Source organism: Mobula hypostoma, chromosome 6, assembly GCF_963921235.1.
Source record: "Mobula hypostoma chromosome 6, sMobHyp1.1, whole genome shotgun sequence".
NCBI classification, from domain to species: domain Eukaryota; kingdom Metazoa; phylum Chordata; class Chondrichthyes; order Myliobatiformes; family Myliobatidae; genus Mobula; species Mobula hypostoma.
This window is the reverse complement of record NC_086102.1, coordinates 161,628,326-161,653,786: the sequence shown is the minus strand read 5'-3', so window position 1 is coordinate 161,653,786 and position 25,461 is coordinate 161,628,326. Positions and strand designations below refer to the sequence as shown.

Below are 25,461 nucleotides of genomic sequence, written 5' to 3'. Positions count from 1 at the left end.
ACAAAAGAAAAGTTAACTAATTAGAACTGGTTTCACAGATAAGGACTAATAAATAATTACTTCCAATTGATTGCCAATAGAGTAGAGCGTCAATTACAAATTCTGAAACACACGTACTATATCGCATCTGTGCAATAACTGGCTCTGAATCGAGTGGTCTGCCAACGCCAAATTTGTTGACGGCTGAAATTCGGAATTGGTACTCATTCCCCTTAATTAACTTGGTGACTGTGTATGAACAGGCTTCGCAATCATCAGTGACCAATGCCCACGTAAGTCGAGTTGTCTCACGTTTCTCTATTACATAATTGCTAATGACAGCACAGCCATCATTATCTGGTGGAGTCCACCACAACGTAAGTTTTTCTCCGGTAATGTTGGTAAATCGAATAGGTCCAACCGGTAGTCCAGGAGTGTCTAAACAAAATCAGAAATGTTAGTGCTCCAGGAAGTTAATAAAAATATTCAACACACTAAAATATTAAAATGAGAAATTAAAAGAGGAACGTAAGTTGTTAATTTCCTCTAAGTACCTTGAACTCTGACATGAATATCAGCTCTCTGGATGCCTGAAGCATTCTTGGCTTCCACAGTATATATGCCACGATGGTCTCGGTTGCTGTCTCTAACAAAGATAGAACTAGACCCAATTACATTGGTGATATCCACCATTAATCTCTTCTCAATTTCCTTTCCATCCTTATACCAGGTTACTTGAGGTAATGGGCGACCTCTGACATGCACCTTGAGTCGAATACTCTCACCAGATTTTACTGTCACGCCTTCAAAATGTTCAGCACCAAATTCAATTGATGGTGGTACTATGAAAGAAACAGATGAGTTATTGCCAAGTTGGTATTTCAAAGATATTACAACTACATACAATACCATATACAAACTAATTAGCTTTTATATGTACTTACTGTTCTCATCCCTTGTCATGATGTTTCCTGATGATTGAGAAGGTGGACTGACTGTGCCAACAGCATTTCTAGCAATGATACGGAATTCATAACGATCACCGGGACTAAGGCCAGACACCGTATATTGGCATTCAGTGATATCAATAAAGTTGCACCGCAGCCAGCGACCTCCTCCTTGCCGTTTTTCAACACTATATGCCACAATTTTACTACCTCCATCACGAGGTGGTGGATCCCACTTAAGTGTTATAGTTTCTCTTGTCACGTCAATATAATCTGGTGTGCCAGGTGGATCTGATGAAGAAATTTTACAAGTAGTCAGGATAAGGAGTAACAATCAATAATCAATGTTACCTATTATGCTTCAATATAAGTAATACAAAGATGGATAAATGTTACTTACCAACAGGTGAGACAGCCAAAGTGAATTTGCTTGGTTCACCAGCTGGGCTCAATCCAACATCGTTTTCAGAATAAACTCGGAATTGATAGTCCAGGCCGTCAGTAAGTCCTAAAATTCTGTATTCTCTGCCAGAAATAGGATTTCTGTTGACTTTTTGCCATAAGATGCTGTTCCTTTCTTTCTTCTCAACATGATATCCAGTGACTTCTGAACCACCATCATATAAAGGTGCATCCCATGAGATTGTCATACCATCACAAGTGACATTGTATACAACAGGCTTTCCAGGTGGTCCGGGAAGTCTGAACTGATGTTTTGCTATAACTTCCATTGAATTAAGTGGCTGGCTTACTCCATATCTATTTTCAGCATAAATTCTAAATTGATATTCTAGATCTTTAACCAGTTTGGTAACTTTAGCGGTTGTCCTGGCCACACTAGAACAAACCACTTTCCAATTTGTTTGTGAGATTTCACGTTTTTCAATGCTGTAGTTAGTAATTTCACTTCCTCCATCGTCATCAGGTGCATCCCATGAAATTATGACACTTTCAGATCTGATTTCATCAAATCTAACTGGACCTTTAGGCTTTGATGGAGGACCAAGGGTAATTACAGTGAAGTTGAATGACTTTCTTGAAATTGCATTATCTAGGATCAAGGTGTACTTTCCACCATGTTCTTTCTTGACATTCTTGATATTTAATGTGATTTTGTTTTCTGTTTTTGTGTACCGGACTTGTTCGCTTTCTTTTAATGGAATATTGTCTTTCTCCCATTTGATACTTGGTCGAGGTTTACCCCTATACGGCAGATCAACGTGAACATTATGTCCAATTCTTACACTAATTTGTCCTCCTGGTATTTCAGATAAGTCAGCTTCAGGTGAAATGACATAGTCTTTCACGGTGATAGGTGCAGTAATAACACTATCACTCAACCCCTTTTCATTTTTCGCAAAGACTTGGAACTCAACTACTGTTAACTCCTTTAATTTAGTAATTTCGAAGGTACAGACTTTGGAAATTCCAGCATGTGACCATTCTTTTTCCTCTTTCAATTTCTTTTCAATTATATATTCTGTAATTATGCTGCCTCCATCGTAGTCGGGCTTGTTCCATTGTAACAAGACAGATGACTTTGTTGAGTCTTTCATCACAAGATCCTTGACTGGCCCTGGTACTTCAGTGGCCTTCACTGGTTCTGAGGTCTCACAAGGCTCACCAGTTCCATTCTCATTCTCTGCCAGTACTCGGAAAAAGAATGAGCTCTTCTCTGACAAGTCGGTAATCTTAAAAGTTGTATTGCAACATTTGCTTGTGACACTTGACCAGGCTCTTTTTGTTGCATCTCTCTTTTCAATCACATAATTGACAATTTCAGCACCACCATTAATGAGAGGTGGTTCCCAAACTAATGTGACTGTACCTCTGGTCACGTGCTTAACATGTAACATCTGACAAGGTCCTGGAGAATCAAGGACTTTCACACTTACAAATGTTGATTTGGGTTCTCCAACACCATTTTCAATTGTCAAAACATACTTGCCAGTATCTTCACGGGTGACCTCAGGAATAGTGAGAAGTGTAGATGACTCAGTATTATAGATGGTGTATCTTTCATCAGTGTTAATATTTTTCTCATCCTTTCTCCAGGTGACATTTGGATGAGGACGGCCTTTGAAAGGTATCATAATTTCTACATTTTCTCCTGATTTTGCTGTTATGGAAGTTCTGAGTGCAACATCAAGATCAATCTCTGGCTCCTCTGCAGAATATAAAGATATAAATAAACATCTGAAAATATTCACATATAGACGTTATATAGAATCAATGCATTTTATACGTCATGGACTTACCCAGTATGTCTTTAGCCTGCACAGGTTCTGCCATTTCAATTGGCTCCCCTTGACCAGCAGTGTTAACTGCGCTAACACGGAAGTAGTAGTTTACACCATGTGTTAATTGGGACACAACATATTCTGTAGTTCTGACTTCACCCTTGGAAGTAATTACTGTCCACTGTTGCTCTTCAGCTTCCTTCTTTTCAATGATATAGCTTGTTATTGCGCTTCCTCCATCATAGACAGGTTTAACCCAGCCAAGAGTGATGGAAGATTTAGTACTGTCAACGATCTTCAGTTTGGTTGGTTGGCCAGGTGGATCTACACATAAAAGTGAGAGTATTTGAATGAATTAACAAGTAAGACGCAGCTACTTTTTGCTTAATATTTGCACACTTCACATTAATTTTACATACCAATTGGATCAGCAGCTTTATAGAAATCAGAAGAATCAGAGTAGGGACCTTCTCCTGCTGCATTGATGGCACATACTTGGTACTGATACTCATTTCCCTCTGTAAGCCCAGAAACCTTTTGCCTGGTGTCACGGATGGGTTCTTTGGTAACCTTAAACCATCGTAAACTCTTTCTTTCACGTCTTTCCAAGATATAGCCTCTGATTTCGTTACCACCATCAACAGTGGGTCTCTTCCAGCTTACAGTCATTGTTTGCTTAGTTATCATGGATACTTCTGGCATGCTTGGTTGCCCGGGTGTAACTATTGAAAAAAGTGTATGTAATTAACCTTTATGTAAATATTAAGAAAAGTAGTCATTGTAAAAATAACTTGTTTTGTTTTCTTACCAAATGCATTCTTAGCAATAACAGCATCAGATTCCAGTGGATCACCAATACCATATTTGTTCACACCCCGAATACGGAACATATATTCATTGCCTTTAATGATATTCCTTACAGTAACAATAGAATGCTCCAGCTTTTCTGAAATGAGAGACCACACAACTCGACTTGTCTCACGTTTCTCAACAATATAGTGGGTGACAGGTGCACCACCGTCATCTGTTGGAACACCCCATGCGATTGTGATCTTCTCAGCTGTAACACTTGTGAAGTTTACAGGCCCAAGTGGGGGTCCAGGTTTGTCTGTGGAGTAGAACAAAATCAGTGATGAACTCCTGAAAAATGTATTGTTCTACAGATAGTCTTCAATTTATAAGAGCCCAAACGATCTACATACCTAGAATTAGTAACCTGATTGTTGCCGATGCTGAGCCTATGGGATTTTTAAGCTTGATTTCGTAGCTTCCACTGTTGATACGACTGGCATCCTTAATAATTACTGCTGCAGAGTCAGTTGTGTTTTCAATAAAGACCTGTGAACTTGTCTCAAGTTCTTTACCATTTTTATACCATTCAATTGATGGCAAAGGCTTTCCAGAGACACCAACTTTGATCTTTATGGCTGAACCGGCCTTAAGTTTGACAATATCCGTATACTCCAAAGGCAAGTCAACCTCAGGGGCACCTATGCATCACAGTTAATAACAGCATTATTATTAGAAATACTAACCACAAAAATCCTCAAAATTCAGATGTATTGTTATAAAAAAAGTTACCAAAGGTATCATGGCACGTAACAGGTCCAACAACTTCAGATGGATTACTTATTGAACCAATTGCATTCTTCGCAAACACGCGGAATTCATACTGTGCATCTTGAGTCAAGCCTGATACAGTAAATTGAGTCTCAATAACATTTGTAAAGCTGGCCTTCGTCCATCTACCATTCGGCAAATCACGTTTTTCAACGATGTAGCCAGTAATCTTGCTGCCACCATCATAAGCTGGTCTCTTCCAGCTGAGGCTGACAGAGGTCTTGGAAATATCTGTTACACGTACATTGGATGGGAACTCTGAAAAACAGGCATGCCAGAAACGTAATTATCTTATCATACTTAACAAGTATAGGCTTAGCCTAAGCAATAATCCAATTCTACACTGGAATGAAAAGAACAAAAGCACAATTTGAGTGAATACCTACCACAAGCATCAATTGCAAGAACTTGATCAGAAGGATGGCTAACTTTGCCAATTCCTGCGTCATTTTCTGCATATACACGGAATTCATAGATAAGTCCACCACTGATATTTGTGACTTTGAAGTGTGTTGTACGGATGATGGTCTTGTTAGCTTTCTGCCATAAAATGCTGTTCCTGTCCTTCATTTCTAAATGATAGCCAATTACATGGTTGCCACCATCAGAAACAGGTTCATTCCAACCTACTGTTATACTTTCCCTAGTGACATTAGTAACCCATGGAGTTGACGGAGGACCGGGTGTTGCTGAAAAACACAGGAAATATACAGTTAGCGGTGTGAGCAGATAAGGATTACATGTTTTGTTAAGATGAATAATTGTGGAACAAGAGTAAATAACTTACTATATGGCAATTTGACCGTGACACACTTGGAGTCAATATGATCACTGATTCCAAAACGGTTCTCAGCTTTGATGCGGAACTGATATTCCTCTCCAGTAGTCAGCTTCATGACTTTGATTAAACTTCTTGCTACAATAGCAGATACTTCTGACCAAGCAGCTGTGCTGGTTTCTCTTTTCAAAACAATGTAATTTGTCACCTGACTGCCACCATCATACGTCGGTGGCTGCCATCTCAGTGTCACACTATCTTCAGTGACATCACTAATATTCACAGGGCCCACTGGTGGTCCAGGTCTGTCCAGCACGACAATGTTAATGAAGGACTTTGTAGTTCCACTGGAATTGGCAGCAGTAATATCATATTGGCCAGTGTCACTGGCAACACTTTCTTTTAGATTCACAATAATGCTTTCTGCAGTCATTTCGGTGTTAAATCTCATGGATGACTTCACAGGAGTGCCATCTTTGGACCAAGATATTTTAGGCTGTGGCTTGCCAGAAACTGGAATTTCAAATTTTAGATTAGATCCAGCCCGAACATAAACAGTGTTACGAGGGAAGTTCTTCATATCAATTTCGGGTGATTCTGAAAACAATTGGAATAAAAAAAATTAGCCTAATTCAATGAGCAAATCCTAAAATTCAAATTGCTACTGGCCTGAAACTAAGATACCTGAAGCTTCCTTTTCTTCAAACAACCACATGAAATATAATAACTCACACGACAAGTGTTAACATGATAATTGAAAAATAATTACCAAGTTGTTCTTTAACTGTTATTGGTAGAACCATTTCCTTCGGGTCACTTAGGCCAGCTTGATTTTCAGCAGAAACTCTGAAGAAATAGTCAACATTTTGTTTCAAACCATGTATAACATGATGTGTAGTCTTCACAATGGCACATTTAACCCACTTTTGCTGGCCTTTCTCAAGAGCTTCTATGAGGTAGCCTGTGATCCTACTGCCTCCATCATGTTCTGGCTTTGACCAGGCAAGTGAAACACTGTCTTTTGTTACATTTGTAACTCCAAGTCGCTCAGGTGAGCTTGGATTTTCTGAAAAAGAATATAATACATTATTACTGCTTAAATTAAGAACACGAGAAAAAAAATAATTACAATTAACTGCTTAAAACAATTTTTTTTGCTAAATTTTGGGCACTTCTTTTGGCTTCTCTATATTTTATTTCTCCACTTTATTTTCACTCCATTAAAACATGTTATCTTTATTAAATGAACTGGTAAAGACTGGAAGTGCATCATATTAGGAATGAGAAAAGAAACCTATACCTGACTAAAACATATATAATCCTATGCCTTTTAAAAAGAAGCACTGTAGAATGTTAAATCAATGTAGTTATGATGAATTTCTATAAAATATTAGTTTAGCCACAACTACAGCATTCAAGACAATAGGAAGAATGTAAATGTTCCAGTTATGATGCCAGAAAAGGTTTACTAGAAAGGTGATGTAGAATTTCAGTTGATGGAGATAGACTCAAGAAGCTAACTTTATTCTCCTTTGAGCACCAAAGGTTCAGAGGTGAATTAATAGGAGTATTCAAAATTATTAAGAACTCAGCTAAGGTGAATAAATTTAAAACGTTTTCATTGATGGAAGAAATTAAAAACAGAATTAAGGCAATAGATCAAAGAACCAGAGATAACATTTGGAAAAACTCTTTCGTAATGTGACAACTCACAGTTTGTACAGTGACTGAGAAATAATTTGCTAGGGAAAGCTGAATTTGACCTGGGTTACATGCACAGACAACCAGAGCAGATTCAAATTGGCCTAATAGTTACCTCCCATATTCAGTGAGTCTGATTCCACATTCTGTTATATAATGGGACGATATTAATTTAAGCCACTCAACCCAACACTGAATAGCCATCTCATGAAGTATCTCTGTCACACAAACCAATATGACCCTTACAAAAATAAATAAATATTCCTAATGCTTAAGCCAGCTCTCTCTGAGAGGCTGTGAATCATAACAATTGAGCAACAAAATGCTGCTAATATCTTGATAATTTAGTGGATACTGGGATTGACTGAGTACTAACTGTTGTGTAATGCTGTTGTGCTAGAAGCAGGAGAGCCAACTGACATTACACCATCATTTCATCTTGCACACTCCAAAATGCTAGAACGCTCACTCTCTTCTTCCAGGTTTATTTTCAGCAAAGCGGTGTGCCTGTTATTTTCTTCAAGCAGGCAAGCTGCTATGGAGGCTCTACTAATATGGCAGCTCACCAATGAAGCCCAAGGCCCAATTTCTGTTTGCTTTTGCCTTTCAGTCCTGCACACTTTGAGGAGACATTGGCACATACACAGCTTAAAAGGTAGTCATGCTAATTTTTTTTTATCCCCACTGGTCACAACTATTGTACCATGCCGTATTTATATTTAAACATAAAGCCGTTTGCTCTTGTATTTAGCAGATGGTTCATTGTAATCCTGCAATGTGAAAGTAACCAGGAGGCCCTCTGAGTGATCACTAAGCTGATCATCTCTATGCTTGAGAAACTATATTTATCTGTACCACAATGCTGATGTAGTGGCTTAACTGAAAAAAGTAACTTGGAACATTGGAAATTATGCAAAAGTTCTGTACTAATTTGAAAGTGCAATGTACAATAATGCCTCCTTGAATAGTTTAATAACAATGAAAATATTCAAGCAACAATAATAAATAGATAAATTACCTGTTATCTTAACTCCTTCCTTGGTCTCAACAGGCACGCCAACACCAAACTCATTTTCTCCCCGGACACGGAAGTAATAAATGCCACCTTCTTGCAAGTCAGTCACTTTGTAAGTAAGACGGTGACAATTAGTTGTTACAGTCACCCATGCCTTCTTACTCGCTTCATGCTTTTCAATATGGTAAGTCTTCACTCGAGCACCACCTTCAATTTCTGGCAAATCCCAGGACAGTGTTACAGATTCCTTAGTAACTTCTTTTACAATAATATTGCCAGGAGGTCCAGGTGAATCCAGGACTTTGACACCCAGAGTTAATGTGGCAGTAGCTAAAATATTCTGCAATGTTACTGTGTATTTACCACCATCATTCCTTGTTGCTTTTTCAATTGTCAGTGATGTTTTTGAATCAGTGACCTCAAGACTTCCTCTTACACGGAGATCTACATCAGGTTTGCTCCACATTACATTAGGTACTGGTTTTCCTCTAAAAGGTACAGTTAATGTAAAGGAACTTCCAGCCTTGACAATCAATGTTTTACGCATTTCATTATCAATTTCAAACACAGGTTCCTCTTCTCTGTCTTTTGCAATTTGCGGCTCTGATGTTTCACTTGGATCACTGACACCAACTTTGTTAATTGATCTTACGTGGAAAAGATATTCCATTCCAGATGTAAGCCCAACTACTGTATACTCAGTGCCTTTCAAATTCTGAATTGCTGTTGTCCATTCAGTGTCTTCAGACTGTTTATACTCTACTGTGTACCCAGTCACAGTTGCTCCACCATCAAACAGTGGCTTTGTCCAGCTGATAGTAATGCTTGTTTTTGTTGAATCAATTATTTTTGGTCTGGATGGAGGAGAAGGTATGAAAACTGGATCTTTTGCACAGATCAGTACTGAAGGGTCACTTGGAGGACCGACTCCTGCAGCATTTTCTGCATACACACGGTATTCATATTCAGCACCTTCACGAAGCCCTGTAGCCTTTACTCTGAGATCATACACAGGTTTCTTAGTAACTCGAATCCAGCGTAAGCCTGTTTTCTCACGCCTTTCAATAATATATCCAGCAATTGGATTTCCACCATCACTGTCAGGTCTTTCCCAGCAGACAGTCATAGAATTCTTTGTGACATTGGTAATTTCAATTGATTTTGGTGCACCGGGAACTATGTATGGATCTAAAGCTTTTATAGGTTCACTCTCCAAAGCTTCACCAACTCCATATTTGTTCACCCCCATTACTCTAAAAACATATTCATTGCCTTTGAGCAACTTAGTTACCTTACAAGATGTTGTTGGTAAGTTGTCGGTTACACATGTCCAGGCAATGCGACTTGTTTCTCGCTTTTCTACAATATAGTGATCAATATCTGCTCCTCCATTCTCTTGAGGTGGTGCCCATGACAAAGAACACTTTTCAGATGTACAGCTGGTTATCTCTAAAGGACCAGCAGGTGGACCTGGTCTATCAAGAACCTTGCAGTTAACAGCTAGGGATCTTGTTCCTGCTACATTCTGTAGTGTTACAACATACTGTCCCGAGTCTCGTCTGATACAGTCTTTAATGACAACTGCAGTTCTATTATCAGTTGATTGAATTTCAACTCTAGCTTGTCCTTCAAGTTCCTTGCCATCTTTTGTCCATGATATCACTGGAAGAGGACGACCAGCTATATCTGCATTAAATTTAACAGTTTCACCTGCCTTAACTACAACCTCTCTAAATTTGGCATCCATCATAATTCTTGGGGCTTCCATATCATCCTTTACAGTAATGGGACCTGTTGATTCAGATGGCTCACTGAATAGTCCAGCAGCATTCTTTGCGATTACATGGAACTCATAGCGCTGATCTTCAGTAAGACCAGTAACATCAAAATACGTTTCTTGTATGTTGGTAAAGTTACATTTAAGCCAGCGTCCATCAGGTAGCAGCCTGGATTCAATAATATAACCAGTAACTTTAGCACCACCATCGTATTCTGGTTTGGTCCAAGACAGTGAAACAGATGTTCTGGTAATATACGTTACTTCAGGTTGACCTGGAGGGTCACATGGGTCTCTTGCGGCAACAGGTTCAGAAACTTTACTGGCTCTGCCAATGCCTGCAATATTTTCTGCATAAACACGATACTCGTATGCCAGACCTTCTTCAAGGCCTGTTACTTTCATTTTTGTATCATTAATTGGACCTCTGTTCACCTTTGTCCACAGAATACTGCTTCTATCTTTGCATTCAAGGTGGTATCCAATAATTTTAGAACCTCCATCAGAAACTGGTTCATTCCATTTGACAATCATATAAGCTTTGGTGGCATGTTCAACAATAGGTGTTGATGGAGGCCCAGGGAGTTTAAATGGATATTCTGCAACAACAGAAGGAGACTCACAATAATGGCTTTTGCCATATCTGTTTTCTGCATACACACGGAACTGGTATTCGGATCTTGTTGTAAGTCCTGTGACTTTAATTGATGTTCTTGCTACAGTGGCAGAAACAGTTTCCCATGTTGTTGTAGTGGTGTCTCTCTTTTCAACAATGTAATTATTAATTTGGCAACCACCATCATATTCTGGTGCTGTCCAAGACATAACTACATAATCAGAACTGACTTCATCGATATGAATAGAACTTGGTGGGCCAGGTTTGTCAAGAACAACAATGTTTATTAAGTAAGTTTTTGATGCTATACTATTGGAAACATTTAGTTCGTATTTTCCAACGTCTTCCTTTATGGCTTCTTTGATGGTCAAAAGAGTTGATGTCTTTGTTGTCTGGACATTTATTCGTGTTGTCTGTTTCAAAGCTTGACCATCCTTCTTCCATGTCACAGTTGGCAAAGGTCTTCCTCTAACTGGTATATCAATCTTGAGATCATCACCTGCCTTAACACTGAAGCTATTGAAAGGAAGCTCAACAGTTGGCTCAATTTCAATATCTTTTGCAATTACTGGTACTCCCAATTGTCTTGGATCACTTTTTCCTTTCTCATTAACAGCTCGTACAGTAAAGGTGTATTCTTCGCCAGAGGTTAATCCTTTTACTGTTGTTTCTAGTGCTTTTACTTGGGCACATGAAATCCATTTTTCACTTCCCTTTGTCTGCATTTCAACAATATAGGAAGTTATTTTGCTACCTCCATCATGTTCGGGTTTCTCCCATGCAAGTGTTGCACTATTTCTTGTTACATCTACTAATGTCACTTTACCTGGAGGCAAGGGCACCTCAGATGCTTTAATAGGTTCAGTAGTCTCTGCTGGCAAACCAGTTCCATACTCATTAACTGCCATTACACGGAAATAGTAAATACCACCTTCTTGTAATGAATCAACTTTGAATGAGTTTTTGGTACAATTGTTGGTAACAGCAGCATATGCTTTTCGAGTAGATTCACGTTTTTCAACAATGTAATTTGTTATCTTAGCCCCACCATCAATGACAGGTGGTTCCCATGATATAGTTACTGAATCTTTTCTCACTTCTTTGATATGTAGGTTCACAGGACTACTAGGTGAATCAAGTATTCTGACATTAACAAAAGCAGATTTGCTACCACTGCTATTTTCCAGAGTCAAATTATACTTGCCACTGTGAAATCTGTTAACATTATCCAGTACCAACATGGTGTAGGAACTTGTCACTTCAATCTGGGCTCTCTCACTTAGAGTACCTTCTGCTTTCTCCCATTTTACCTCAGGGTCTGGTCTGCCTTTAATGGGAACAAATAACCTCAAAGTACCACCAGCTCGTACACACACTACCTTCCGGAGATTAGCATCCAGCTCAATTTCTGGGGGTTCAAGCAAATCAGCTGCAATTACTGTACCAGAAATATTAGCAGGTTCCCCTGCTCCTTCTGAATTAATGGCACAGATGCGGATATTATACCCAGTATTTTCCTTTAAATCTGTTAATGTGAAATGTGTTAATTGTACACCTGTTGGAGGTGTGCATGTGATCCAGTCTTCAGTGTTAACTTCTTTTCTCTCCACAGTATAGCCTTTAATTTTAGCTCCACCATCATAAATTGGTTTGCTCCACGCAAGAGATACTGTAGATCTTGTTGTGTCTATCACTTTCGGATTGTTTGGTGGGCCAGGGACATAAATTACGTCACAGGCTCTGTAGAAAATGGATGGTTCACTTGGATCACCCACACCAGCAGCGTTTTCAGCAGATACACGGAATTCATAGAAATGGCCTTCTGTTAAGCCAGTAGCTCTAAATCTTAAATCGCTCAACCTTTTTTTATTGCATTTGACCCATCTGATTCCATCTTTGTCCCGCTTTTCTAGTATATAACCTTCAATTTCAGCTCCGCCATCATCCTCAGCATGTCCCCATGTCACAACCATTGAATCTTTGGTAATGGCTGTAACCTCAGGTACTGTTGGTGCACTTGGTGTGTGGAATGGATTTTTAGCCAAAACTGGTTCAGACTCCAGGGGCTCACCAATTCCATATTTGTTTACTGCCATTACACGGAATATATACTCATTACCTGGAAGAAGCTTGGTTACTTTGTGACTAATAGCTTGCACATCGGATGCTACTTGTGTCCATGAAAGTCTGGAAGTTTCTCTCTTCTCAATTATGTAATGAGAAATATTGGCACCACCATCCTGAGAAGGTGGATTCCAAGCCAAGTAGCACTTTTCTGCAGTGACACCAGAAATCTTCAAAACACCATCAGGAGGACCAGGCCTATCGAGAACCTTAACAGTTATAGGAATTGATTTCTCGCCACCTACATTACTGAGCTTGAGTACATAATGTCCTCCATCAGTTCGAATGCAGTCCTTGACAGTAAGGCTAGTTTTCTGAATGCTGGATTTAATCTCCATTCTTGCAACAGTTGTATCTATATCTTTGCCATCTTTAACCCATGTTACATCAGGAACGGGTTTACCATGGATGTCAGCATCCAGTACAAAGGTTTCTCCTGCACTAACAACAATCACATCTTTGTACTTGGGGTCCATAGAAGCCCTTGGAGCTTCAATTTCATCTCTTGCTGTAATTGGTCCAGAACTTTCAGATGGTTCACTGAAAATACCAGCTGCATTTCTCGCAATTACTCTAAATTCGTATCTTGCATCTTCAGTTAATCCAGTAAATGTGAATTCAGGTTCAATTATGTTGGTAAAACTAGCTTTTGTCCAGCGACCATCAGGAAGTTCTTTCTTTTCTACAATATACCCAGTAATTTTGCTACCACCATCATATTGAGGCTTTTTCCATTGTAGAGTAACATAATTTCTTGTGATAACAACTGCTTCAGGACAGCCAGGTGGATCACAAGGATCACGTGCTACATAACATTCTGATACCTTGCTAACTTTACCAATGCCAACAATATTCTCTGCAGATACTCTGAACTCATATTCAATACCTTCTTCTAGATTATTGCACTTGTAATGTGTATCCTGAATAATTGTTTTGTTTAATTTTGTCCAGAGAATACTGTTTCTTTCTTTGCGTTCAAGATGGTAACCTAAAATTTTACTTCCACCATCAATCACTGGTTCATTCCATTGCACAAACATAGTGTCCTTTGTGGCAGATGACACAGATGGAGTTCCTGGTGGTCCAGGTTGCTTGTATGGGTACTGTGCAACAACTGATGAAGAATCTAAAGATGAACTCTTTCCATATCTGTTTTCAGCAAAGATCCTGAACTGGTATTCAGATCCTGTGTTAAGTTTCACAATTTTAATTGTAGTCCGTGCCACAGTTGCAGACACCAGGTCCCAAGTAACAGTAGTTGTGTCCCTCTTCTCAACAATGTAATTGTTAATTTGACATCCTCCAGTGTACTCTGGTGGATCCCATGATATTACAATGTAATTTGCACTGATTTCATCGAATCTTACAGGTCCAATGGGTGGACCTGGTTTATCAAGCACAATGATGCTGATCTCTTCAGTTACTGTTCCAGCAGCATTTGTAGCAGTTACTGAATACTTTCCATGGTCGTCCCTTTGACTTTCTTTTATAAGAAGGGTTGTAGCTGTTGCTGCATCATCCACATTAACTCTTGTTGTTTGTTTCAGTGGCTGCCCATCTTTCATCCATGAAATCTTAGGTTTAGGACGTCCAATAAATGGAACTTCAATCTTTAGATTCTTCCCAGCTTGAACACTATACGTGTTGAATAGGAGTCTGAAATCAGGTGCTATACTCTGATCTTTGGCTATCACTGGTACAGCCAAGAGTCTAGGATCACTTTTCCCTTTTTCATTGAAAGCAATTACACGGAAAAGATATTCCTGCCCTGAACTGAGACCAGAAATGATTGCATCACAAGTTTTGGATTGGGTAACAACACCCCAATTGTCAGATCCTTTAGGCTGCATTTCTACTAAGTATCCCATGATTCTGCTACCTCCATCATGGTCAGGCTTTTCCCAAATGAGTGACACAGTCTTTTGAGTGACATCTACAAGGGTGATCTTTCCTGGAGGTAAAGGCGGTTCAGAAGCCTTAACAGCTTCCGTAGTCTCAACAGGTACACCCACACCAAACTCATTTTCTGCCATTACTCGGAAATAGTAAATAGATCCTTCAGTTAGATTGTCAATTTTGAGATTGCATTTGTTGCATTTAGTAGTTACATTAGCATAAGCTTTTCTGGTTGCTTCTCGCTTATCAATAACATAGTTTTTAACTTTTGCACCTCCATCAATAATAGGTGGTTCCCATACCAATGTAGCTGAATCTTTCTTTATCTCTTTTACTGTTAAGTTTTGTGGAGCTCCAGGTGTGTCAAGAACTTTTACTGTAACAAATGCAGACTTAGTTCCACTGCTGTTCACTAAAGTCAGGGTGTATTTCCCAGCATCATTTCTATCACAGTTGTCTATTGTTACCTGAGTATAATTCAGACCCTTTTCTATTTGAGATTTTTCAGATAGCTCACCCTCATCCTTTGACCAACTGATCTCAGGCACAGGTCTCCCTTTAATTGGTGTGAATATTCTGATGGTACTGCCAGCTCTTGCTGTGATTCCTTTTCTCAACTCTGCTGTGAGTTCAACTTCTGGTTGTTCAAGTTTATCTTCAGGTTTTACTGTACCAGGCACTGTTGCTGGCTCACCAACCCCAACTTTATTGATGGCACATACCTGAACATTGTATTCTTGATGTTCAGTAAGTTTTCTAATTTCAAAGCGATTCGCTTGGACTCCAGATTGTGGTGTACACATTGTCCAGTCTTCTTCATCGGCCTTACGGATTTCCACTATATATCCTTGAATGTCACTGCCTCCATCATAAATTGGCTTGCCCCAAATAAGTACAATAGAATCTTTTGACGTGTCGGCAACACGTGGATTTGATGGTGCTCCAGGCTTGTAAATTGGATCACATGCTTTATAGAAATTTGTTGGCTGACTTGGCTCACCAATTGCAGCAACATTTTCAGCAGATACTCTAAATTCATATTCATGATCTTCTGTGAGACCTGTAACTCTGAAGCGTAAATCTGTTATGTTATGTTTGTTGCATTTTGTCCACCTAATTCCAGTTCTATCCCTCTTCTCTAGGATATAACCAGTAATTTCACTGCCACCATTGTCATCTGGTCTATTCCAGCAGACAGTCATTGAGTCTCTCGCAATATTAGTCACTTCCAAAGATTTTGGTGGACCAGGAGGTACAAATGGATTCTTCATTAGGACAGATGCAGACTCCAAGGATTCGCCCACACCAAACTTGTTGACAGCCATTACACGGAAGATATATTCATTACCCTCCAAAAGCTTAGTAACTTTATGCATTGTAGCTTTGACATCTGATGTCACAACAGTCCAAGCTAAGCGACTAGTTTCCCTTTTCTCAATAATATAATGTGAAATTTCACTTCCACCATCATGTTCTGGTGCACTCCAGGATAATGAACATTTTTCAGTTGTGACACCAGTGATTCGGATCGGACCTGCTGGAGGTCCTGGTCTGTCCAAAACTTTTACATTAATTGATACAGATTTTGTACCAGCTACATTAGAAGCTTGAAGAATATACTGCCCACCATCAACTCTGATTGCATCCTTAACTACAAGTAAAGCTTTAAAATCAGTATTTTTAACTTCAAGTCTTGCTGACTCTTCAACTTCTTTTTCACCTTTTATCCACTGTATAATGGGTAATGGTTTGCCATGAATATCAGCATCTAACTTAAATGTTTCACCTGCGTTCACCACTATTGTATCTCTGTATTTTGGATCCATGGATATTCTAGGTAGCTCGACTTCATCCTTTGCAACGATGGGCCCAGTATTATCAGACGGTTTGCTAAACGTACCTGCAGCATTCTTGGCAATAACCCTGAAGTCATACCTGTCATCTTCTGTGAGACCAGTTACAGTAAATTGGGTTTCAATTACATTTGTAAAGCTTGCCTTCATCCAGCGACCTTCAGGTAGGTCACGCTTTTCTACTATATATCCGGTAATAATGCTTCCACCATCATATTCTGGTTTTGTCCACTGAAGTGTTATTGAATTTCTGGTAACAATAATGGCGTCTGGACAGCCCGGAGGATCACATGGATCACGAGCAAAGTAGCACTCTGAAACTTTGCTGGGTTTTCCAATACCAACAATATTTTCAGCATAAACTTTGAATTCATATTCAATGCCTTCTTCAAGTCCTGTAGTTTTGTATCTGGTATCCTGTATTATAGTTCTATTGACCTTTGTCCAAAGAATACTGTTTCTTTCTTTACGCTCCAGGTGATATCCTAGGACTTTGCTACCTCCATCATTAATAGGTTCATGCCACTGGACTATCATGCTGTCCTTGCTAGCAGTTGCTACAAAAGGTGTACCTGGTGGACCAGGCTCTTTAAATGGATACTGTGCTAAAATTGCCTCAGAATCCAAAGCAAAACTTCTACCATACCTATTTTCAGCAAATATTCTAAACTGATATTCAGCTCCAGTTTTAAGTTTGGTTATTTTCAGACTTGTTCTAGCAACTGTAGCCGAAACTATTTCCCAGGTTGTGGTAGTTGTATCTCTCTTCTCAACTACGTAGTTAGTTATCTGACAGCCACCAGTAAAGCTTGGAGGATCCCAAGAAATTGAGATGCTTTCAGCACTGACTGAATCAAACCTCACAGGGCCACTTGGTGGGCCAGGCTTATCAAGTGTTATTATTTCAATGGATGCTGATTTTTGGCCAACAACATTAGCCACTGTGATATTGTACAATCCATGATCATCTTTGATTGACTCCTTGATGTTTAGTACTGTACAATCATCAGAGTCAATAACATTGACTCTAGTTGTCTGCTTGAGTGGCTGACCATCCTTTGTCCATGTAATACTTGGTTTAGGACGTCCAGATATAGGGATTTCTATTTTTAAGTCTTGACCCACCTGTACATTGTAACTACTAAATGCTGGTCTGACATCTGGTTCTATCACAAGATCTTTAGCAACCACTGGCACTGCAAGAGCTCTTGGGTCACTCTTGCCTTTTTCATTTACTGCTATGACTCTAAACAGATATTCCTCTCCTTGTGCCAGGTTAGTGATCGTTGCATCAAGTGTCTTCACATGAGCACATGCCGACCACTTCTCACTACCTTTTGTTTGCATTTCAACAATGTATTGGATAATTTTGCTACCACCATCATGTTCTGGCTTCTCCCATGTAAGAGACACAGATTTTCTTGTCACATCGACCACCGTTATTTTTCCTGGAGGCTGTGGCACTTCAGATATTTTAACCGGGTCAGCAGTTTCTGCAGGTAATCCAATTCCATGCTCATTTTCAGCAGTTACTCTAAAATAGTAATTGCAACCTTCCTGAAGTTTTTCTACCTTAAAAGATGTCTTGTGGCAGTTGGTAATAACAGCCGAGTATGCCTTCCTTGTAGATTCTCGCTTTTCTACGATGAAATTTTTAATTTTGGCACCTCCATCCAATAGAGGATGTTCCCAGGATAAAGTGACACTGTCTTTTGTTACCTCTTTGACTTTAAGATTAACTGGTGGGCTTGGTGTATCAAGGACCCTCACATTAACAAAGGCAGATTTTGTACCACTGCTATTTTCCAAGGTTAATATGTATTTGCCAGAATCATATCTGTTAACATTATCAATTACAAGTAGTGTATAACTTTCAGAAACTTCAATCTGTGCAGTGTCTCTTACTTCACCATCTGCTTTGGTCCATTTGACTTCTGGAGCTGGCCGGCCTCTAATGGGAACAAATAATCTCAAAGAACAACTGGCTCTGACATTAATAATCTTCCTTAGATCTGCATCAAGGTCAAGATCTGGGGCTTCTAATTTATCTTCCAAAAGCACAGTTCCTGGGAAGTCGGCGTGTTCACCAACCCCAGCCTTATTTATAGCACAGACACGGAACTTGTATTCATGTTTTTCCAGCAACTTATCCACTTCAAATCGGGTCTGCGTAATCCCAGTCGATGATGTGCACATTGTCCATTCATCAGTACTTACATCACACATCTCGACAAGATATCCTTGGATTTCACATCCACCATCATAAATAGGTTTTCCCCAGGATAGGAGAACAGAAGATTTTGTAAAATCAATTACTTTAGGATTGTTTGGTGGCCCAGGTTTGTAGACTGGATCAGTTGCCTTATAGAAAATGGAGCACGGACTTGGTTCACTGACACCAGCAGCATTCTCTGCAGATACCCTAAATTCATAATTATGATTTTCAATAAGTCCAGTAACTCTGAAACGTAGTTCACTAATAAGTCGTTTGTTACACCTGGTCCACCGTATTCCTTCTTTGTCCCGTTTTTCCAAAATGTAGCCTTGAATTTCACTACCACCATCGGATGCTGGTCTTCCCCATGCAACAATCATTGAATCCTTCGCGATAGCTGTAACCTCAGGTGTCTTTGGTGCATCAGGGCAGACAAACGGATTCTTCGCTATTACAGGTTCGGATTCAAGGGGTTCACCTACTCCATATTTGTTTACACCCATAACACGGAAGATATATTCGTTTCCTTCCAGAAGTTTGGTAACTTTGCAACTTAAAGTTTGTACATTAGAGTCAACTAATGTCCAAACTAAACGACTTGTTTCCCTTTTTTCAACAATATAATGTGAAATGTCACTACCGCCATCTTGTATTGGTGGCTTCCAGCTTAATGTGCATTTCTCAGCAGCTATTCCACTTACAGCGATTGGCCCTTCTGGTGGTCCTGGTTTGTCTAGCACCTTCACGTTAACAGTTACTGATTTTTGACCAGCTACATTCTTTACCAAAAGGGTATAGGGTCCACTGTCTACACGAATGGATTCCTTCACAGACAGAACTGTATTAAAGTCAGTATTTCTAATTTCAAGTCTAGCTGTATTTGCAAGTTCTTGGTCTCCTTTCATCCACTGGATTGAAGGTATTGGTTTGCCATAAACATCAGCTTCAATTTTGAAGGATTCATCTGCATGCACTACGAGAACGTCCTTATATTGTGGATCCATGCTAATTCGTGGTGGGTCCACTTCATCTCTAACAGTGATTGGACCAGTGGGTTCAGAAGGTTCACTGAAAACACCAGCTGCATTTCTTGCGATTACTCTGAAGTCATACCTTTGGTCCTCTACTAAGCCAGTTACAGCAAACTGGGTATCAATGACATTAGTAAAGCTTGCCTTCATCCAGCGGCCATCAGGAAGTTCTTTCTTTTCAACAATGTAGCCAGTGACTTTACTGCCACCATCATATTCAGGCTTGGTCCACTGCAGGGTCACTGAGTTTCTAGTGACAATTACAGCTTCAGGACGACCTGGAGGATCACAAGGGTCTCTGGCTGCAACACATTCAGATACTTTACTAGATTTTCCAATGCCAACAATATTCTCAGCATATACCCTATATTCATATTCAATTCCTTCTTCAAGATTAGTAGCTTTGAATTTAGTATCAGAAATAATTGTTTTATTTAGTTTCATCCACAAAATGCTGTTTCTTTCTTTGCATTCAAGATGGTAACCTAGAACCTTACTACCACCATCATTGACAGGTTCATGCCACTGCACTACCATACTGTCCTTTGTGACATTTGTCAAGAATGGAGTACCAGGTGGGCCAGGGGGCTTGTAAGGATATTGAGCCACAACAGATTCAGAAGTAAGATAGCTACTCTTACCATATCTATTCTCAGCCGCAATTCTAAACTGATATTCGGTACCAGTCTTTAGACGTGCAGCTTTGATTGTTGTACGGGCAACAGTGGCTGAAATCATCTGCCAAACCGTGGTTGAAGTATCTCTTTTTTCAACAATGTAATTGCTGATCTGACAGCCACCATCATATTCTGGTGGTTTCCATGATATTGAAATGCAATCTGCAGTAACGTCGTCAATTGTGACTGGTCCAGTTGGAGGTCCAGGTTTGTCTAAAACAATAATGCTAAGATTTTCAGATGCTTCACCAGCGGAATTTGTAAGTTTCACAATATAATGGCCAACATCTTCACGACAAGCTTCCTTGATGATAAGAACCGTTTTAGTGTCTTTGGTTTCAGCATTAATCCGTGTGGTTTGTTTTAATGCTTGATTATCTTTTAGCCAAGCTACTGTTGGTTGAGGCCGCCCAATAAATGGTACTTCAACTTTTAAGTCTTCTCCTGCCAGGACACTAAAGGTGGTAAACATAAGTTTAAAAGCAGGGGCAATCACAAGATCCTTAGCAACTACTGGAACTCCCAGCTGTCGTGGGTCACTGATACCTTTCTCATTTTCTGCTGATACTCGGAACATATACTCTTCGCCCTGTGTCAACCCTGTTATTGTGGCTTCAGTTTCTTTCACAGTTGCGCATGTTGTCCACTTTTCACTGCCTTTACTTTGCATTTCCACTCTGTATCCTAAGATCCTGCTGCCTCCATCATGTTCTGGTTTCTCCCATGACAAAACTGCACTACTTCTTGTTACATCCACAAGAGATACCTTGCCTGGTGGAAGTGGTCGCTCTGATACTTTAACTGATTCAGATGTCTCAACAGGGAGACCTATCCCGTATTCATTTTCAGCAAGAACACGGAAGTAATAGTTACAACCTTCGTGTAAGTTATCCACCTTCCAACTTGTCTTATGGCAGTTGGCAATCACTGTAGAGTATGCTTTTCTTGTTGATTCTCTTTTCTCTACTATGTAGTTTTTAATCTTGGAGCCACCATCAATAAGTGGAGGTTCCCATGTAAGTGTAACAGAGTCTTTAGAAACTTCCTTAATTTTAAGATTCTGTGCTGGACCTGGGGTATCCAGAACTCTAACACTGACAAAAGCTGATTTGCTGCCACTACTGTTTTCCACTGTTAGGATATATTTGCCACTGTCAAACCTATTTACATTTGGAATGACAAGGAGAGAGTAAGAGCTTGTATTCTCAATTGAAGCTCTATTCAATGGTTCCTCATCTTCTCTGGCCCATTTAATCTCAGGTGCTGGTCTTCCTCTAATTGTAACAAATAATCTCAAAGTGCAACAAGCTCTTATAGACACTGCTTTGCGCAAATCTGCATCAAGCTCAATCTCAGGAGGCAATAATCTATCTTCAGCTTTAGCTGTTCCAGGAATTTGTGCAGGTTCCCCAATGCCTTCAGAGTTAATAGCATATATGCGAACTTTGTACTCTTGATTTTCTTTTAAATCTATAATTGTGAATGATGTAGCCTTGAGTCCACTCTGTGGGGTTACAACTGTCCATTCATCTTCTTCAGGAAGACATGTTTCTACCATGTAACCAGTGATTTCTGAGCCACCATCATAAATAGGTTTATTCCATGCAATAGTGATTGAAGATCTGCTGGTATCTAGAACTCTGGGGTTACCTGGTGGTCCAGGTTTGAACACAGTGTCACATGCTTTGTAGTATGAACTTGAAGAACTGGGTTGACTTACACCAGCAGCATTTTCAGCCAAGATTCTGTATTCATATTCATGCCCTTCTGTGAGCTTACTAACTTTGTATCGTAAATCAGTGACTATCCTTTTGTTACATTTAACCCAGCGCATTCCTGTTTTGTCACGTCTTTCAATAATGTAGTTGGTGATCTCACTTCCACCATCAGAATCAGGATGTCCCCAACAAACCACCATTGAATCCTTTGTAATTGCTGTTACTTCTGGATTCTTTGGTGGACTAGGTGGTACAAATGGATTAACAGCAACAACAGGATCAGATTCCAACGGTTCACCGACTCCATATTTATTTACCGCCATAACACGGAAAATATATTCATTTCCTTGCAGAAGTTTGGTTATCTTCAGCTTGGTAAGTTGAACATCTGTAGCCACATTTGTCCAAGCAAGTCTACTGGTTTCACGTTTTTCAACGATGTAATGTTCAATCTTTGCTCCCCCGTCATCTGGTGGTGGTAACCATGATATCACACACTTGTCTGCTGTAACATCTGAAATTACAATAGGTCCCTCAGGCGGCCCTGGTCGATCCAAAACTTTGACATTAAACACATGTTTTGCTGATCCTCCAGGATTGGATGCAGTAAGTGTATATGCACCACCATCTCTTCTCACACTGTCTTTATGAATCAATGCAGTAGAGAAATCTGTCATCTTTACTTCTATTTTTCCTGTTTCTTCAAGATCATTTCCATCTTTTGTCCAAACCATTGTAGGTGGTGGTTGCCCTTTAACATCTGCCTCAAGTTTAAATGTTTCACCAGCTTTCAATAATAAAACACTCTTGAATTTAACATCAACCAGTATTCTCGGTTCTTCAATGTCATCTCTGCATATTATTGCATCAGTAGGCTCAGATGGATGGCTTACTGCACCAGCAGCATTTCGCGCTAATATGCGGAATTCATACGTATCACCTTCACTGAGTCCACTGACGGTAAACAGAGTCTCTAACACATTGCTGAAGTTTGCCTTAAGCCAGCGACCATTCGGCAAATCCCTCTTTTCTACTGTGTAACCGGTTATCTTGAAGCCTCCATCATATTCTGGTCTTGTCCATGTGAGTGTAATTGAATGTCTAGTAACATTGATTGGATCTGGCTTACCAGGAGGATCAATAGGGTCCAGTGCATAAACTGGTTCTGATGCTTTGCTTGGTTTTCCTTTACCGGCCATGTTCTCTGCTACAACACGGAATTCATATGCAATGCCATCAGTAAGCCCTGATGATTTAAATGTGGTACCGGCAATCAAAGCTTTGCTTACAGTTTGCCAAAGTATACTATTTCTTTCCTTTCTTTCAATGTGGTATCCTAAAATGGGACTTCCACCATCAGTAATAGGATCATTCCAGGTAATTGTCATTGAGTCCTTAGTAACCGCAATAACTTGAGGAGTTCCAGGTGGTCCTGGCACTTTAAATGGATATGTTGCGACAACCATCTCTGAGACAATTGCAGGGCCAGTGCCATATCTATTTTGAGCCTTAATTCGGAACTGGTACTCAGTTCCAGTAGTGAGATGAGGAGCTTTAAATGTTGTACGTATCACAGTAGCTGCTAGCTCTACCCATGACGTGCTGTCAGTCTCACGCATTTCAACTATGTAATTATTTATTGGCACACCACCATCATTTTCAGGAGGCTCCCACGACATCAAAATATAATCAGATGAAACTTCATCAATTTTAACTGGTCCTTTGGGAGGTCCAGGTATGTCATGAATCTGAACAGTGATAATATCACTTACTTCACCGAGTATATTTACAGCTGTCAGTGTAAATTTGCCACTATCACTTCTCACGCATTCATTAATGTTGAGTATGGTTGAGTTTGGTGTATTTTCAATATTCACTCTCTGTGTTTGCTTCAAAGGCTGGCCATCCTTCTTCCACGTGACTGTGGGATGAGGTCGACCAAGGACTGGAATATCCACTTTGATATTATCTCCTGCTTTTGCAATCACAAGTTTCTGATAAATGCCACGTAGATCAAATACTGGAAGCATGGTTTGTTCTTTAACAACAACTGGTCTGCTTTCTCTTGGATCACTCCTTCCAGCTGCATTAACTGCCATGACACGGAATGTGTATTCCTCATTTTCATTAAGATTCTTTGCAACATAGTCTAATGACTTCACAGTTGCCAGAGATAACCATTTTTCAGAATCTTTTTTCTGTGCCTCGAGTACATATCCTGTAATCTTGCTACCACCATCATGTTCCGGTTTTGGCCAAGCCAGGCTAACAGTATGCTTTGTTATATCCATAATATGCAAACGTTCTGGAGCTGATGGGGCTTCAGATGCTCTTAAAGGATCAACAGTCTCAGCTGGCTCACCTATGCCATATTCATTTTCTGCCATTACTCTGAAGTAGTACTGACATCCTTCTGACAAATTGATGATTTTGAGTGAACATTTCTGACAATTAGTTGAAACAGTAGCATATGCCTTACGTGTGGATTCACGTTTTTCTACAATGTAATTGGTTATTCTTGAACCACCATCAATCATTGGCATATCCCACTGCATTGTAATGCTATCTTTTGTTATTTCTCTAGCCCTGAGATTCAAAGGTGGTCCTGGTGAATCGAGGACTTTCACATTTACAAAACCACTCTTTTTACCAGCAATATTTTCAAGACACATCGTATACTTTCCAGCATCGTATCTAGTGCATTCTGGAATAAGTAGGAATGTGTATGAGTCTGTAGTTTCTACAGTGGCACGACCTTTAACAGGGACGTCTCCTTTAAACCATGTCACTTCAGGAGTTGGTCGCCCCTTGATTGGTACGAAAAGGCGAATGGTTGCTCCAGCTCTGATAACAAGAGTTCTTCTTAACTCAGCATCTAACTCAAAATCAGGTACTTCTTCACGCTCCTTAATTTCAACAACTTCTTCAACTTGAGCAGGCTCACCAACACCCTCTGCATTGAGTGCACTAATTCTAAAGTTGTACTTTTCCCCTGACTGAAGATTAGCAACAACAAATTCAGTTATTCGGAGTGCAGTTCCTGTTGTGTCTTTTACCCAGTTTTCATCTCCCTCTTTCTTGTGTTCAACTATATAGCCAATAATCTCAAGGCCACCATCATAATGGGGTCTTCCCCAAGTCAAACTGGCAGTAGTCTTTGTTGTGTCAACCACTCTTGGATTAGAAGGAGGTCCAGGTACATCTGTAAGAGAAAATTATTTAATTAGATTTAACTATACCTAGATTCACAGAGCAATTCTTCAAATCCTGTTTA

At 39.7% G+C, this 25,461-nt stretch overlaps 1 protein-coding gene across 1 annotated transcript in view; it reads right to left on the bottom strand.

The window, feature by feature from the left end:
- ttn.1 (titin, tandem duplicate 1) overlaps positions 1-25,461 on the bottom strand; it is a 377,466-nt gene that overhangs the window by 26,714 nt on the left and 325,291 nt on the right. The window contains exons 234-246 of the mRNA XM_063052084.1: positions 8,284-25,389; positions 6,334-6,630; positions 5,574-6,161; positions 5,173-5,475; positions 4,748-5,044; positions 4,369-4,656; positions 3,975-4,274; positions 3,586-3,888; positions 3,185-3,490; positions 1,327-3,093; positions 924-1,217; positions 534-821; positions 118-417 (exon numbers count right to left, since the gene is read on the bottom strand). Of these exons, the coding sequence (XP_062908154.1) occupies positions 118-417; positions 534-821; positions 924-1,217; positions 1,327-3,093; positions 3,185-3,490; positions 3,586-3,888; positions 3,975-4,274; positions 4,369-4,656; positions 4,748-5,044; positions 5,173-5,475; positions 5,574-6,161; positions 6,334-6,630; positions 8,284-25,389 (22,437 nt within the window). The remainder of the gene's footprint in view (positions 1-117; positions 418-533; positions 822-923; positions 1,218-1,326; positions 3,094-3,184; positions 3,491-3,585; positions 3,889-3,974; positions 4,275-4,368; positions 4,657-4,747; positions 5,045-5,172; positions 5,476-5,573; positions 6,162-6,333; positions 6,631-8,283; positions 25,390-25,461) is intronic.